Source organism: Lipotes vexillifer, unplaced genomic scaffold, assembly GCF_000442215.2.
Source record: "Lipotes vexillifer unplaced genomic scaffold, Lipotes_vexillifer_v1.1 scaffold71, whole genome shotgun sequence".
In the NCBI taxonomy this organism is placed as follows: domain Eukaryota; kingdom Metazoa; phylum Chordata; class Mammalia; order Artiodactyla; family Lipotidae; genus Lipotes; species Lipotes vexillifer.
In genome coordinates, this window is record NW_006793703.1 from 8,482,208 (window position 1) to 8,499,747 (window position 17,540).

The following is a 17,540-nucleotide window of genomic DNA, read 5'->3' on the forward strand; positions in this document are numbered from 1 at the left end:
ATGAAAAATCCACTCCCAGTCTATTTCTCATCCCTTTTTAGTTGAGCTAATTATGATGACCTAATTTTTTTTTTTTTTCCTCTTGGCACTTTCAGTATCTTCGCTCTATCCTTAATATTCCAAAATTTCACAAGATTACGTCTAGATGGAGGTTGTATAGGGTTCTCTCAGTTTGGAGACTTATTTCTGTTCAATTTTTTCTTCTTCACATTTCCTGTGTTCTCTCTTCCAGAAACTCATAACAGTTAGATATTGTCTGTGTCTCTTTCCTCTCTTTATATTTTCTATTTCTTTTTGCTCTATATCTAGGGAGATTCCCTCAACCTTATTTTACAGCCTGTCTACTAAATATTTTTGGCAGTCCTATTTCAATTTAAGGGCTCCTCTTATTTTCAGGGTTTTCCCTTTCTTTGTAGCATCCTGTTTTTATCTTACAAATGCACCTTAGATGTCTCGGAAGATATTTAAGTCATTTTCTTCCACGTTAACCGTTTCCCCCAGAGTCTGTTCTATTTTTCAAAATCTCCTGATTCTGATTGTTTATTTTTCTCACATGCTGCTGCCCTGGTCCCTCCCCCAACCCCTACCCCTAAGGCTCAATGCCTGGGAATTCCCAGCTGCCCATTTGCATTGAAGAATCAGTATATCTGTTTTTATAGGAGTTGCTGTGGGTTCCCTCTGCCGTTGTGTGGTCTGTCTGCTTCTTCAGTAAGCCTTTCTGTGACTGAAAGCACTTGGTTACTTGAGTAGGGATCTCAGCCATCTGTAGAGAACTAGCTGCTAGGGGCTCACTTTTTTCCACAAAAGAGAAGTTTATTTTGGAGCACCAACTCCTACCTCTCCTCAAGCAGTTTATTCGATTCCTTTACACAAACAACAACAATAAACAACAACAACAGACTTAACAGAAACCAGTGGTAGGTTGCCTGTATTCTGTGCAAAGGCTGGGGTAGAATGAGATGGGGTTCAATTTCACAACTGACATAATTCTTTAGCAGACAGACTTTGCAGGGGCCCAAATCTCTTTGGGGTACCGTGTTCAGATCAGCTTATATTCCATCTGGAAGGAGCTGCACTCTTTCGTTATCACTTCCTCCACGTTCTCTCTTCCAGAAAAGTGTTGAGACCTTCTTCACTTGTAACCAAATTCCTTCAGTTTTCTTTGCTGAGATGTGTCAATTCCCTTTTACATTTCTTGACTTCGGTTTCAGTGGGGCCTGGGGAGGGAGGGAAGTAAACTTACATGTTGAGTTCATCATCCTAAGTTCAAAGTCCCATTGGAAGCTTTTAGACAGGGGAGTGACATGGATAACTCAATATTTTTAAAAGGTCCCCGGGGCTGTACTGCTGAAAATGGACTAAGGAGGGCAAGAATGGATATAAAAATTGTTCTAAATGACTGAGGATCTGATTTCCTTTCTGAAAACATACAGTGTCTGAGACTTTTGGGAGTCAGACACTTTACCAAAACAGCCCACCGTTCAAGATCCAATAAGCTAGTAGAATGCTTTCATGGTGCCCTGGAGATAAGGACTGAAACCCGAAGATCCCGGGACCCAGATGACTGGGACCGTACTAAAGGGATCGTCCCAGCACTGTCCATTGGGAAGCACTTCAGGAGCCTGCCTCAAAGTCTTCCTTTGACTGGCATTTGGGGTAAACAAAAGGACTTTCTGTTCTGATAAAATTAGATGAGAGCTAAGTAAAAACAGCCGAAGTGCTGGCAAGGAGGGACATAAAGTTCCTTCTATTTGCTGGTTCATTTCTTCATTTACTCATTTATTTGCTTGTTCAAAGCACTGTAGTTACTAATACTCATTTGTATTCAGAATGCCTGGGTTCAGATCCCAGATCTATCACTTATTACCAATAAAGGCTTAGGCAGTTTACTCAATCTCCATAAAATTCAGTTCACTCACTTGAAAAATGGGAGATGTTAAGTTTCCATTCCATAAGGTTACTGTGAAGATTAAATGAAACAATCTGTATACTTGGCACATACTCAACAACCCACTAATTGATAGCAATTTTTTCAATGCTGAATGAATATTTAACATCTATGTTTGAAGTACTTGGATGATAGATACTCATGAAATAAGGGAAAATAATTCTAGTATTAAGAAATGACAGAATCGAAAGAAAAACATTGTCTAGGTCAAATCTGTCTGTCTATGCATCCATTCAATTCCCAATTAAGCAAATAAAACAGCGCATTAAAGCAACTAAATCAAAAGAAGTGAGCTAAAGGAAAACTGGCTGGAGGTACACAGCATTAATCCTGGAGCCCCAACTCTAGCTGAAACTACGAAGAATTGGGAGGTTCTGAATAAGATTGGAGGAAAAGTTAACAAAATCTCTGAATGTACTGTAATTAAATGAAATTTGGGTCGGTTGCATCCAGTTATCTTGTTCCAGTGTAAAGATTCTATTTGTGCACAGACTTTATCTGCCAAACAGTGACAGGAATCTGTGTCACTACGGAAATATAAACACCATCACTCAGCCGGATGCTCCTTGTTTGCTAAGGATGAACATCCTCATGGAATTGTTCTGGTTTTCAAGCGACTTCCACTCTTAATCAAAGGAGGGATTTTACCTGAAAGATGGAATTGACGAAGGAGACCAAACCCCAAGCAGCTTTTAAAACCCCACTATAAATATAGAGACCTTCCTTTAGATCATAGGGCAATATACCAGAATCCTTTCAGAGTCAGTGTATAAAAGTGTAGGATGGGATAGGGTTAATTCACTGCATCTGTAAATGCCATCTGAAAGTGCAGTCCTGATCTAAAATGATATTGAGTTAATTTGACAATAACAGTGGCAGCTGACAATTTCTCAGTACCTACTAAATGCCAGGTACTGTCACTTTTAGAGGTACTAAAATTTAATCCTCACAATAGTCCTATGAAATAGATCCCATTTTATAGATGAGGAAATTGAGTCACAGAGAAGTTCAGGACCTTGCCCAGAGTCATATTAACTAACTGGTGAAAGAACCAGAACTTGGATGTGGTAAGTCAACTGTGAGAGATGATGACCTTAACCCCTGGGCTGCGGGAAGAGAATGGGGAGTAGGAAACTCACTACCCTGCGGACCATCATGAAACAAAACCACCCCTTAGAGTGCGTGCCCGGAACCCACACTCCTCAGAATGACCGGTCTGAGTCTTCACCCACAACCCGGTGAGGCAGGGATCTTTACCTTCACCTTACACACAAAGAAATGGGAGTTCAGAGATAAAACGACTTTCCCCAGAGCTACCCCTAGTTATGGGCTCTTCGTAATACACCAGACAGCTTTTGGAAAACTACCCAAGACATAAAATATATGAGTCGTCAGGGAGCTGTCTGAATATCATGGTAAATTAGTATTTCAGTTGGGTTCTATGGTCAGGTTTTTGGGGAAATGATCAAAAATAAAAGCCCAGGGAGTCCTCAGGGTGAGAGCCACCCTCTATGGGCTGTGGCCCATGATGGTGAACCAAGGGCTGGCATAGGAGCAGGGGGCAAAGCTCTCAGCACTGGCCCAGCACAGGGTCAGGAGGGCGTCTGATGGCTGAGAGCAGAGGAATGAGCTCATAAACAGAAGCCTTTGCTCCTGAGGAATTATGATTCCACTTTTTTCTATGTTCTGAACCCACTCCCCAGAGATATGACTAAGATCTAGGGGCAGTGAGCTTGAGAGGGCAAGGCTAGAACCTAAGAGACAGAGGTCGAGGAGTGAATCCCCATCTCTGCCTAACTCCCCAAACCTCTCTACCTGCCACCTCGCTGGGCACTCCTTACATCTGTGTGAGGAGGTACAATTTCATAATATTTTCCTTCCACTCAGGCAGATAGGCCAGGCTGGTTGCCACTTCCTTCTGGATCGGCCAGGCCCAGGCCTCAAAGAACGGAGCCAGGTTCTTCTGCACTTGGTGGGAGAACATCTTCACCCACAGATTCATTTTGTCGACATTGTCTGTGGGCAAGTTGGTCTGATTCCTATACTCAGTGAAGAGACGGATGAACGGCTCCCACCCAAAGGCCTCCTGGAGCTGGAAAGAGAAGGAAGGAGGAGGATGAGACATCTGATCTACAAGAGACCCAACAAACACTCTAAGTGAGTTAACGCGTTTCACCCCTTAAACACCAGTTTCATATCTATCACTGACCCTCTGCTGTTTTACCTGCCAGCCTCACGTGCTACTCTCATGTTCTGACGATGAGAAGGGCCTCTGAGCCGGCACAGGGCTCAACACAAAGCAGACACTCAAGACAGCTGTGGTGAAAACTGCAGCGATTAGTACCAGGATTTACTACCAATATCATTATTCATCTGTCTCACCAGACCATTAAAGTAGTCATAGGATATTACACGAGGATTTAAAATTGGTTGAAGTGAAAAAATCCACTCTTTTTCATAGTTGCAAAGTTAAACCCCAACACTTAGGGAACTCCCAGCCGTATCCTGACATAATCCACACTAACGGTAGGTCTATGTCAATTTGCAAGGCGACCAAAAACGGCCTTGGGGAAAAAAGGTGAGTCCAGTAGAAGCAGCAGATAGTGTACAGTCTAGGTGCTAGAATTCAGAGCAAGGCATAATTTTGGGAAAAGGCAGCCATCCCGAGGCTGTTGGAAACAGCCCATGTTAATTTATTTATTTTTGGCTGTGCTGGGTCTCTGTTGCTGTGCGTGGGCTTTCTCTAGTTGCGGCGAGCGGGGGCTACTCCTTGCTGTGGTGGGAGGGTTTCTCATTGCGGTGGCTTCTCTTGTTGTGGAGCACGGGGTCTAGAGCACAGGCTCAGTAGTTGCGGCGCACGGGCTTAGTTGCTCCACGGCACGTGGGATCTTCCAGGACCAGGGCTCGAACCTGTGTCCCCTGCATTGGCAGGCGGATTCTTAACCACTGCGCCACCAGGGAAGCAGTTCCAACCTCAACTTGATTTCACAGAGGAGGAACTTCTGTCCTGATGACAAGGTTAAAGCAGGCTCCTAGCAGTGTCACCGTCATTCTTGCGCCGGAGGGGATCTACAGTGACAACTCCAGCAGGTGGAAGGGCCAGAATAGAGTGTGGCTGGCCTGAGACTGAGTTCCAGAATCCAAGGTGATGAAACTCTCCACAGTGAGCTGGGAACTGATCCAGGGACCGGGGGGCTGGAACTGGGGTGCTGTGTGATAACTAAAAGGCAAAGGCCACCCCCATGTCCAGTTCAGTGAGGAAACCTGGCTTGCTTATAAGGTGGAAACTGAGGCACAGCCAAGTCATAATAAGAAGACGGTTTACTCACCTAGGGAAAAAACAGCTCCTTTCCCACATATTTTGTGTGTGTGTGTGTGTGTGTGTGTGTGTGTGTGTGTGTGTGTGTGTGTGCGCGCGCGCGCGCGCGCGTGCACGCACAAGTCGGGGTGTGTTCAGCTTTAGGGAGCTATTTAAACAGCACAGTTTGGCTTCAGTCTCAGGTATGTCTAGGTTTAAAGCCAGTGACAGCAACTATATTTGTAGTATCACATTTGCCTCTACCAATTTTTAACCTTTCTCAGCGCTTTCTGTCTACTCCCAAAAATCTCTTCAGAGTCCTGGGGTGAAGGGTGGGGCTGAGGCAATTAAGTCCACCTTAGGGCCATGCAAAGTGATGCCCTGAGAAGCATCCTCAATTAGCACCTTCACACCTGGGCGCTGTCAAGACCTCCCCCGCCTGCTGTGGGAGGCGGGTCAGCGGGAGGTCCCCCGGGCACCATGCTACCATCTGCTCAGGGTCCCCACTGCGGGGCTCCCACCACCCCCCGCGCTGGCCCAGCACCTGTAAGTACGTTTCCAGGGCCGTCCACGCGTTCCAGTTTTTCACATTGGGACCCTTGCCCAGGTAGATTCTGACTCTCTTCTCCCGAACTGGGGGCCACAGAGCGATATTGGCTCGTCCTCGAGGGATGCCCAGGACCGTCTCGTGCACATAGACACACCACAGGTTGCAGGTGGCCTCGGTGGTGTGCGGGGGGAACTCCCACTCCTGCCGCTGCTGGTTGCGGCCCAGCTCGTGCACAGGGCCCCACAGCCCCTTGGTTCTGATGAGTTTCTCACTGATGAGCTCCTGTACCGACTCCAGGTGACACATGATGGGGTAGCCTGCGTGCATCCAGCCTGGGAAATGCAGGAGGGGGAAAAGAGGGTTAGAGCGCTCCCCACCCATCTAACAAAATTACTCTCTCTATTGTATCTCCCAAAACACCCAGTCCCCGCTGACCCCATGACTTCCAGAACCCTGTAATGCTCAGAAAGGCAAAACCCAGAGCCTCCCGGGCCTTCCTCCTTACGCTCTCATTCTGTAATACTTCCATCGCCGCTCTGACTGGCTCCGGGAGCCGAGGCAGGTTACAGATCGCCGTTCATGTTACTATTCAAGTTTTCTGTTTCTCTGAGAGTGCTCTGTCCGTATGAACCCATCATTATACTCTTTTCTCAAAATTAAGAACTTGTGGTTCTCATTATTTAGACATGGAATTGCCCACGTTGACACCACCTTATAGTGATCATCCACATAAGCCAAGAAAACTAAGGTCCAGAGGGATTTCCTTGGTTCTTTATTTCTGTACACCCTTCATTTTTCAGGCCTCTTGACCTGCTGGCAAAGACCTCTATTCAGTGCTTTCTCCCAACACCTGTGACCTAGGAAGAGGCCCTCGGTCGGTTTTATCCACTCCTTGAAGTCCCCTGATGGAAGTCTGTGAAAACCCAGCATGTATTTTCTGCACCATTCCCACTGTTTGATAACATCTCTTGACTAAAACTGTTACATGTTTTAACATACTGTGTACATATAGTTCTACGGCCTGCTTTTTATGCATCACATAACCTCATCACATTTCCTTATGCCATGAAAATATCACTTTAAATGTCTTCCTTAATGTCCACTGAAGGTACACACAATACATTACTGAACCATTCCATAACTGTTGGGCACTTAGGTAGTTTCCAATGTTTTGTTGGGGGACACAGCGAGTCTTTTTTTTTTGTGTGACGCATTTTTTTCCCTTTCCACTTAAATAGCGAGGATTACATTTTATATGTCTTGCCATAAGAACATTTCTACCTTGCTGGCTTGCCCACTGCATGGCTGTTGCAAGAAGGAAGCCCCTAAGCGGGGGCAGCATGCACAGGGGTTCGCCCCAGGCACCCACCGACTGAGATCTGCACGTCGGCAACGATCCTTTGAGGCAGACGCAGGGGGAAAGGCTCAGCCCCTAGCCGGGCCACGGCTTGCATCACCTCGTCCCAGAGGCGTAGCAGTGGCTCAGGGTTCTCCAGAGTGCGAAGGTTTGCAGTTGGCACCGTCAAGATGATGTTGTCTGTAGCCAGCTCTCCCCAGGGACCTGGATTCTCCTGGATACGCCTCTTCCATTCCTCCTGGGATGTCTCCCCTGGAAGACAGGCCACAGCGCTTGAAACTTGTTTCCCCAAATCCCTGACATTAACACGTTCAACTTGAACCCCAGCAGGAGAACACCGCTGCCACGAACAGCCACATACCTGCTCTGTCCTTCTGCTACAGAGGTCCCGTGGATGTGATACAGTTTGGTCTTTATCCCCTCAGCCTCAAAGCTGACTATAAGGAAGCTTCCCTCCCTTCCCCCCCACCAATCCGAATCTCCCTCTTCCCATACCAGGCAGCCCCCAGATGAGCTCCTCACCCCCGGCTCTCCCTGTCCCTCGGGTTCGCTCCAGGGCGTCCACTCACCTAGCCTGTAGTAGGGAGCGCGCACAGCCCCCTTAACCGTGACGGGCACGGAGCCCAGCTGGCTGCCCTGAGGCACAATGATGTACAGGAGGCCCCCCCAGAGGCAGGCGATGGACTTTGTAGGTTTGTCCAGGCAGCAGCGGTTAATCACAAGGGGGCCTCGGAACAGCTTGCTGGCCCTGGTCAGGTCATCGGTGTGGCAGCCAATCTGTACCTGGAGCAGAGAGATCCCCCAAGTAGTGACCCTGGGGCATGCACGAGCCGAAGGGGAGAGCGCACAGGACATGGGGACAGGAAGGGTCACGGGGCCATGACCCTAGGCAAGTCCAGGCATCCCACCATTTATAAGCCCTGTGCGCTAAACACGTGAAATTGTATCATCCCTGAAGGTCGTATGGACCAGATCGTGTAAATTCACTCTCGGGGCGGGTCACGCTGAGACGCTGATGTAGGGGCACCAGGTGTGGCCCAGATGCTAATTCTGAGGTGGGCGACTCCCACACAGAGTCCCTTGGTGTCTCTGTAACAGTCAGGATCCTAGGCTGCCTATTCCCCCGTGGTGATTCTGGCTTTGGGAAGGGGCAGAGGGGATCCTGCCTTTTGACCCGAGAGAAGGCCCAGTGGGGGAAAACGTGACCGGTTGATGTAGTGGAAGATTGATTCAGTTCCACCTGTTCTCCCAGGTCCCTATTCCTGTGCCAGTGGAGTCACCCCTGTCCTCAGAGGCATCCTGGGACTGTTCTCCCGGGTTTATGCTAAACAAGTTCCAGGACAGATATAGGCACAAAACAGACGCTGACCATCACGATGACCCACAAGGGCGATAGAGCAGGACGGCAGCTTAATGTTGTGAATACCGTGTGTGTGCATGTGAAAGCGACAGGGCTGAAGTGGACTGGGCAAGCCAGGAACAGTGTACGGTGTCACAGGGAAGAAGGTGGAGTCAGCAGGACCTCATGCTTTGCTGTGAAATGTACACGGGATGGAACGTGGGCTAAGATTTATTGGACTGTGTGCTAGGGCACCAGCCATATGGTACCTTTCTTATTCCCCACTCTACGACATAAGTTAAAAGCACAAAACTTGAGCCAGAAGTTGGTTAGGTTTGAGTCCTGGGCGCTGAAATGTATCAAATCCATACATTTAAATCAATCAGTTATAGCTGTTCTGCACCTTAGTTGCTTCATCCTAAGCAACTAAGGGGGTAGAAATACATGCCCTGTAGTGCCAGTTGGTTCTGTAGGAAGGTCAAGTAAGATGCCCGCTATGAAAGCAAGAGCATTTGGCTTCCATATTTGGCTTCCACGTTATGTGGTGAGATGGGGCATGCCTTACCTTCAGGTCAGCAGAGGCAGCAGCTTCAGGCAGCGAGACCTCTATAATTTGCCTCCCGGGTATGTAGAGGCCGGTGCTCATCCAGCAATACCTGCTGCCTGCCAAAAGCAAAGGAAGAGTAGACGTTACCCTTCCTCCGTGATTCCACCGCCACCCAGCTTCCAGAGTCCCTTCACGAGCTCTGCACATCTTCCTGCCTCCACGCTGCCCTGGCTCTACTCTTCCAAACATCACCTAAAACCTCAACCCCCATCTCCTTGAGAGTGCACGGCAGAGGATGGAGATGGCCTCCTGGGGGTGATCAGATCTGGAGCTGAGCTGCTGAAGTCATCACGACCCACTGCCCCCCAGTTCCCACCCGCCAGGCTCCCACCCCTCATTCCTTACCTGGATTGTTGCAGTTGACCTCAACAGTGATAGGAGATTCCGAGGGGCGCAGGTAGGGGCTGCTGTACATATCTTCAATTTCTGGGACTAACAGAGAGAGGTCACTTCCAGAGTGGGCCAGCCCAGTGGCCAGGGAGAGCATAGCACCCCTGCAGCAGTCGTTGATGACAGGGTTCTCTCGGGTCGCTACTGGGAGCCGATAGCGACTTAGCAGCTTCCTTAGGAGCCGATGCACCGACATGTAGGCAGGGATCTCTTCTGCGGGGATCTGCAGGAAAGCTGCGCCATCCGGTCCCAGCTTTGCCAACCAGCCCTTTTCCACGTTCCCTCTCTTCCTGCCCATTATAACCTGGAACTCGGCCAGGGTGGAACGGAAATGATAGGTCCTTATCCCTGCCTTAGGAGTACGAAAGGGCCCAGGGTTGAGGCTTTGGCTGGTGATGCTAATGCCAAAGGGGTTGAGGAGGAGGTTTCCTGGGAACCGAGCCAAAGGGGACACTCCCGGGTTCTTGAAGGCCCACCACCAGGCTTGGGCTCCAACAAACAGGCCCCCGCCCTCTGCTACAAACTCCTGCAGCTCCTTGACTCCCACATCACTCACGGGCTCAAAGCAATAGACACTGGCATCGCTGGTCAGATTGGGCTCAATGCTGCTGTCTATGCCCCCCACTGCAAGCAGCCCACTCAGAGTCCTCAGTTCTGTCTGCACCACGACCTTGCCTCTGCGGCCCGCGTCCAGCCAGCGCACAGCATTGAGCAGAAAGGGGCCCAGTTTACCAACGGTGAAAAGGACCTTGTGGCCAGTCACGACCACCCGGCCCCGGCCGTAGCGGGCAGCTGCTATGACACAGCCATGGTAGGAATCTAGCCCCAGGGGAAAGGCTAAAGCCCCGTGCACTAGCAGCTGGGACGGGAAACAGTCCGAGTTGCTGATGTCCAGCTCAGAAATCCCGTGCAGGAGTTCATCTCTGTCCTCGGAGAGATCGTCTTCACAACTGCAAAAGACATACGTGTTCTCTATTACAAAGCGCTCAGAACAGCACCCCGCATATAGCAAGTGTCAGACTTATTAATACCATTTTTAGCTCTTACAAGGGAACTGGGAGAACAAAGGGGGCAGACCTGGCCTCACTGGGTATGGAGACTTGTTGGAGGGAAGACAGAGGCACTCAGTATTAATACTGCTCTTTCTCTGTGTGCAAACCCTCCAAAGGAAATCTCGAAAGAAGTCCTGCTGGGTGTACCCAATACTGTATCTTAAATATTCTGGATTTAAGTGTTTGTTTCAGCCTTTTAAGCACTATACAAAGAACTGAATGGAAAATCATCGTTTCATTCTTATAAGGAGGCTTGTTTATAATTTCATGCATCTAATTTTCTACAAATAAAGTTAACAGAGAGCTGAGTCAGTCAGTGGCGCTAGTGAAGAATCACTATTATCTCAAAAGGTGGGGCAGGGAGCTGACCGGCCTCAACTCTAATGGCCTCCTGTTATGTGAATCCAAGAGGATTGACGGCCTACACTCAGAATCCCACACATTCATTGCCGGCCCAACAGAAGTGATACACATCCGTGCTATAAGGTTTTTCTCATCACCACCTGTTCCTACCTAAGGGTAACAAAACTCCTATAAGACTTTCAGGACACCTATAACCCCCAAAATGGGGGATGCAGCCCCAGGTAGTGGGATTATGAGGGGGTAAGAGGTAGAGTGATCTCTAAGCTTGAGGTCCCAGAGCTGGTTAAGTCACTCTCGTTAGGTAAATCTCTGGCAACTGTATGGTCAGAGGCAGTTGTAAGGAAACACTGAAAAATGGGGGTCAGGTAGGTGGCATATTTACAGTATTTGTGTTGTACTCTCTGTGGTTGGCAGAGCTGTAATCAACTGATGGGGAAACTATAGTCCTCTTAGCAGGTACAAACCTTTCCTGAAGAAAAAGGTATCACCCTACAAGATGACTCTCCACCTCCTTGAAACACTAGCCATTAAAATCATTCAACTATAGCTGTTCTCGCCCTGATTCCAAATTTACCAAACAACCTTGTGATAATAATAGTGCTTCCCAGGATCATCTGCCTAAAGAAAGAAGTCACTGGCCAGGAAAACCAAAATCTTCTATTTTTTGGTGACATTTATGTTTCTCTAGCAACATCTTAGTATATCTTTAATTTGCTGATTCTAAAGCAAAAAACATTTGTTTTTTAAATTTAAGTACTTTATGCATACAAAATTAAATAGAAAATGTTTTAGTTCTTTTTTTTTTAATAGATCTTTATTGAAGGTGTGGCACATATATACAATGTAATATTACTCAGCCATAAAAAGAAACGAAACTGAGTTATTCGTAGTGAGGTGGATGGGCCTAGAGTCTGTCATACAGAGTGAAGTCAGTAAGAGAAAAACAAATACCGTATGCTAACGCATGTATATGGAATCTAAAAAGAAAAAAAGGTTATGAAGAACCTAGGGGGCAGGACAGGAATAATGACACAGATGTAGAGAATGGACTTGAGGGCTTGGAGTGGGACGGGGAAGCTGGGGTGAAGTCAGAGTAGCATCGACATATATATACTACTGAATGTAAAATAGTTGGCTGGTGGGAAGCAGCAGCATAGCACGGGGAGCTTAGCTCGGTGCTTTGTGTTTTAGTTCTTATCACGAGTTCTGTTCATAAATTTCATGCCATTAATTGTTTTACAAGTGTAGTCAGTGAAGAGGTGATTTACATTGGTATCAAGGTTTGTACATTAGCCTGTTACGACAAGATGAGCAATACTGAATGTGCAAAGTTGAGACCCAGACACTGCGTCACTAGCAGGACCCCAGATGCTCCCTGCTGAGTCGGAAGCATCGTCAGAGACCTGTCTGTTATTTCTGACAGCCATGGCTTAGGTGCAGGGGGAGATAAATAACTGTTTCATAAGAAAACCCGAATTGGATTTTTACTTTTCTTTTCCCTCTCTGTTCTGAAATGAAACAAAAGTTATTAAAAAAAAAAAGACAATAAAATCATGATAGCACTAGATTCACTATATTTCAAGAAGGGTGCAATCAGCAAGCTGGGACAGGAGAAATTTATGGGAAATATAAATCAAATGAAATCAGATTGATCAGAAACCCAAGAGAACAGAAGAATCTGTAACTGCACATATGTGAAAGAGAAGATCAAGAAAACCAAAGAACAGGGATTAATCGTCATTTGTGAAAACAGCTATCCTTCCTTGCCTTGTTCTCAGTCTCAGGGTATTTCACCATTAAGTATGTTCTTAGCTCTAGGCTTTTCAAAGAGGACTCATCACACTGAAGTTCCCTTTTATTTCTAGTTAGCTGAAATTTTGTCATGATTTGACACTGAATTTTGTCAAAGGTTTTTTTTTGGTCTGTGTACATCTATTGATCTATTGAATATGTATGGTTTTTCTCATTTATTCTGTATTAAGAGAATAATTAATTTGATATTTGAATGTTAAACCAGCCAAGCATTCCTAGAATAAGCTTACTTGGTCATGATGTAGTATCCTTTTTATATACTGTAGTCTACTTACAATATTTTATTAAGAATTTTTGTATCTATGTTCATGAGGGACATTGTTCTGTAGTTTTCTCGTCTTGCAATGTCTTTTACTGCTTTTAGCATCAGAGAAATAATGTTTTAATAAGTTACAAAAACTTTCCTCCCCTCTTATTTTCTGAAAGAGTTCATGCAGAGTTAGCATCAAAAAAGATACAGTCCAAAGTGTAAGCAGTGATTACCTCTGGGAAGAATTAGTAAGAGGCAGAGGTGGAGGACGAAGATCTTTCACTTTTTACTTTGTATACTTTGGGACTGTCTTTTTTCCAATAAGCATATTATTTTGAAATTGAAAAAAGGAAAATGTGCATAAAAAGGAAAAGAAAACTGAATTGTGACTTAGCAATTTCTCTTCTAAAGTGGCATATCTTCCCACTTGAATTCACTCTCAAAAGACTTCTAATTTATTTTCTGAGAACCAGTTGATACAATTCTACTATACATGGCTAGGACTGTAGTAAGACGCTCAGAGTTAAGTAGGTACGCTCACCCCATCTCGCAGGGCCGTGACCCTGACCAACATCTGCAGTTAGCATTCTATCTATCCTAGCAATGACCTCCAAAGATTTGTGGATCCTTGTTACAAATAAGCTTATTAATATCTGTTCAGATATTTTTGTTTTCCAAACTACTTGGGCAGTCATATACATGTTGGTTATCTTCAGGAATTTGGCAGTTTTCTTGTTTCATTTCGGCTCATTTGAAGTAGATAGTCAATTTTCAAAATCCTGAAATCTTCATAATCTGAAATTCAAAAGACTTTTCTATATAATATCCCTTGGCCATCTTTCAAAATGAAGTACAGATGTCTATATACATATATATGTGTGTGTGTGTGTGTGTGTATACATATGGCATCAATTTATATAACGTTTGCCAATTCAGGTTTCACAGGGGTGTTTTCAAGCCAAGGAATTTGGAGCATGTGGACATTTCAGAGCATGACCACTGTTCGACATGCTTTTCTCTGCATCTCTGATGACCGTGAATATACAAGGATTACTGAAGACTGAAAACCAGTCTCAATGGAGTAATGGCTGAAATGAGGGCAAGGACCTTCTACTCCCGCACTTCCCATTTAGAGGGAGAAAGAGAGTTGAAAACACACGCTAAGGTCACGGCGTGCAGTTGCTGGCAGCAAGCCCAGGTTTCCAGGTTCTACCGAAACTTGATATCACAAGCCCTCTTCCTGCAACAGTTACTTGGTTTTTTGTGATTTCCTCCAGGCCTGGTTATTGGAGACGTTTCTGCTCTTCGAATTCTCAGATTTTTGGAAATCATTTTTTTGAAATAAGAAATAAAGCCTGAGACATAGCATATATCGAATAAATTGCTGGCTAAATGAATGGATGAATGAACACACACAGAACTAGAACTCTAACAGAAGTCTGAGATTTGTGTTAAAATGAGACAAGGGCCTTCTTATCCAAAAAACAGATTAAACTATTGTGGTTGATTCTCCTCAAACCTCCCTCAGATCGGTTATCTAGTGATATGTTTAATCAGCATCAAGTCCCTTTATTGGTAAAGCCGATTCAGTGTCTAGTCCCTGTTTTGTTAAATGTAGAAAGAGGGTAAAACATGGCAATCCATCACGATGCTGCTGCCTCAGTTTGGTGGATGAAGTAGGAAAAATACCAGTTAAAATATCAATAGCCGGGCTTCCCTGGTGGCTCAGTGGTTGAGAGTCCGCCTGCCGATGCAGGGGACACGGGTTCGTGCCCCGGTCCGGGAAGATCCCACATGCCGCAGAGCGGCTGGGCCCGTGAGCCATGGCCGCTGAGCCTGCGCATCCGGAGCCTGTGCTCCGCAACAGGAGAGGCCACAACAGTGAGAGCCCCGCATACAGCCAAAAAAAAAAAAAAGAAAAATCAATAGCTTATACAACTGGAGAAATGTACATGACTTGGGGCAAAGCAGCATAATGATGGCTGCCAAGTAATTTTCAGTGTTTGGAAATGATATTCATGACCTCATACGCTTACATTACCACAGCCTGAAGGCTGATGTCAAAATAATTAAAGTGTTTTAGGTACTCTGAACATGTTTCTTAATTCATTTAATCCTCACAACCACCCTTAAAGGTAGTCATTATTAACCCTACTTTAGAGATGAGGCTTACTTATGGCTCAAGGTTTTAGAGCAAGCACCAGACAGAGCTTGGGAACTTATTAAATTTGGCCTCCAGTAAAATCTGTGCTTTTCCCAGTAGATATGAAATCTCTTACTAGAATCCTGAGTCTTGAAATGAGGCTGTGTTTATGAAAATGGATCCAGTGTTTGTTCAAATGACATATTTAATAGAAAGAAGGTGGGACTGGTTCTGCATTTAAAGTACAATAGCCATTGCCCTCAGATCTGGAGATACAGTGGAGACCTCCGAGGATAGGCGGATGGAAGATTAGAAATTGTTCAGGGAAGAGTACAGGCGGTGTGGCCATAGAGACAACGTGGTGGCCAGTGCTCTAAGTGCAGATCATGGTGCTTTCCAGGCAGGAGGTGAGGGCAGTGACTATGAGACTTGTGTCCTGATATCTGCAGGTATTCTCACCAGGCTAAAAGTAGATGATCTGGTTTTATTACTTAGGGTTTTATTTTTCCATCATAAAATTAGTAACTTCTTCTGATAAAAACTTGATTCATCTTGATAAGACCTGTGGACAGTTTATTCTTAGAAGGTTCATCCTAATACCTTACTTAGAATTTAATTTAGTAAGAAATGCACAAGTAGCAAGGTTAAAGCTATCTTAATTCACACTCGCATGTTCAAATGTGGGTTTAAAAATAAATAACAAGATATTTGGGCAGAGTAACTAAACCCACAGGGACTTTCAATGTGAACCTGACAGCCTGTGATGGAAATAATCTTCCTTCTTGAATTCTAATAGAAGCATGTTGGTGTCTAGTATTGCTGAAAATGCGTTGATGATATGTTATACAGTATTACATGATTACAAGAAGACTAAAGAAAGATCCAAATCTTCAACAGTAGGCAAATGATTAAATAAATGAGGCATATACACTGGCATTTGCATAAAATGAATCAAGTATAATTTTAAAGATTACATAGAATGAAAAAGTTTATGAGCAGAATTCAAAATAGCATGTATACTAAGATGACAAGGGAGCAAAATTATGAATGAGTGGGGAAAATAATGTGCAAAGGTGAAAAGAGAGTTGTATTGTGGGTTTATGATTTAATAATTTTAAAATGAAAATAAAAAAAATAAGAGATCCAGCAATGTTGAAAAAGTAAATCTAAAACAGTATCCAATGAAGAAGAATCATAATTCAAAAGTACAGCTGACCCTGGAGCAACATAGGTTTGAACTGTGCAGGTCCACTTCTACACAGGGTATTTTTTTCCCAATACTAAATACCACAGTACTGCACGTCTCACAGTTGGTTGAATCTGAGGATATGGAACCGAAGATACAGGGGGCCGACTGTAAGTTATACGTAGATTTTCAACCTTGTAGAGGGATGACCCAAACCCTCAAGTTGTTCAAGGGTCAGCTGTATTGGCAACACTGCACGTGCATGTGTGTGTGCATGTTTCAGAAATATTAGAAAGGGAAGTGAAAAAAAAGTGATTAAGGAGTTAGAATTTTAAAAATATTTTCTGCTCATTAAATAAAAGAGCATTTGTGTGTCATAAAGATGTGGAAGATTTTAAATGTGATTTCTGAATTGCATGTGAAGCAAGGTAATGAAATATATGCCTTCTTAAAAAATTTGATAGGAAGTTTGAAAATTAAAGTTTATAACTGAAAATCATCTATCAGTCTCCCACAATCAACAGATCTACCTATTACTGATATTTGGGGCTTTCTTCTTGTGTAATATTTTCTACATATAGCTATATTTTTTTTAAACAAAACTGGGAACATATTGAACCACCATTAGTATCCTATTTTACTTCACTTAATAGTATCCCCAAAGAGCTTTCCCTTGTCCTTAAATATTCTTGGAAACATAATATGTTTAATGGTTAGTTAATAATCCATTGTATAGTGTTCTATAATTTCTACTCTTCCCAATAACAAATAATGCTGAATTGCAATCCTTATACATGAATCTGATTATATTTCAGATTATTTATTTTTTAAAGTCCTATTTTAACAAATATATTTTCAAAGGTTGAGATTTAATTTACATAAAGTAAAATTCACACAATTTAGGTTTATAATTAATGAATTTGGATAAATTTATAGTTTGGTAACGACCACAACAGGAGATGGGAGAAAGATAGGTTGATGCTGACCTTTCAGCATTGTTTTGATTTTTTGAACTCTGTGATTATAGTACTTTGTAGAAGGAAGGAAATAAGGGATGAGCAAGGGAGAGGGAAGGAGGGAGGGAAGGAGGGTTGGATGGAACACACATACTGGGTGCTTGAGAGCTAATATTAAGGAAACTGGGGTGAGGAGGAGAGGTTTTTCTTTTCTTTTCTCTTTTTCCCTACTCATCTCAACCTATTATGCATAGGTATCTCCTTTTTTTTTTTTTTTTTTTTTTTGTGT

General features: G+C 44.5%; 1 protein-coding gene across 2 annotated transcripts in view; it reads right to left on the reverse strand.

Moving 5' to 3' along the window:
- Nucleotides 1-710: 710 nt before the first annotated feature.
- The window catches only part of LOC103087685 (protein FAM115A), a 43,861-nt gene continuing 27,031 nt past the window's right edge, over nucleotides 711-17,540 (reverse strand). The window contains exons 2-8 of one of the 2 annotated variants that reach the window (XM_007466653.1): nucleotides 9,445-10,439; nucleotides 9,058-9,155; nucleotides 7,723-7,936; nucleotides 7,166-7,405; nucleotides 5,791-6,128; nucleotides 3,790-4,040; nucleotides 711-1,217 (exon numbers count right to left, since the gene is read on the reverse strand). In XM_007466653.1, coding sequence (XP_007466715.1) covers nucleotides 1,208-1,217; nucleotides 3,790-4,040; nucleotides 5,791-6,128; nucleotides 7,166-7,405; nucleotides 7,723-7,936; nucleotides 9,058-9,155; nucleotides 9,445-10,439 — 2,146 coding nt within the window. In that variant the 3' untranslated portion in view covers nucleotides 711-1,207. Of the gene's footprint in view, nucleotides 1,218-3,763; nucleotides 4,041-5,790; nucleotides 6,129-7,165; nucleotides 7,406-7,722; nucleotides 7,937-9,057; nucleotides 9,156-9,444; nucleotides 10,440-17,540 lie in introns of both variants that reach the window. The other variant, XM_007466654.1, reaches the window with a different exon arrangement.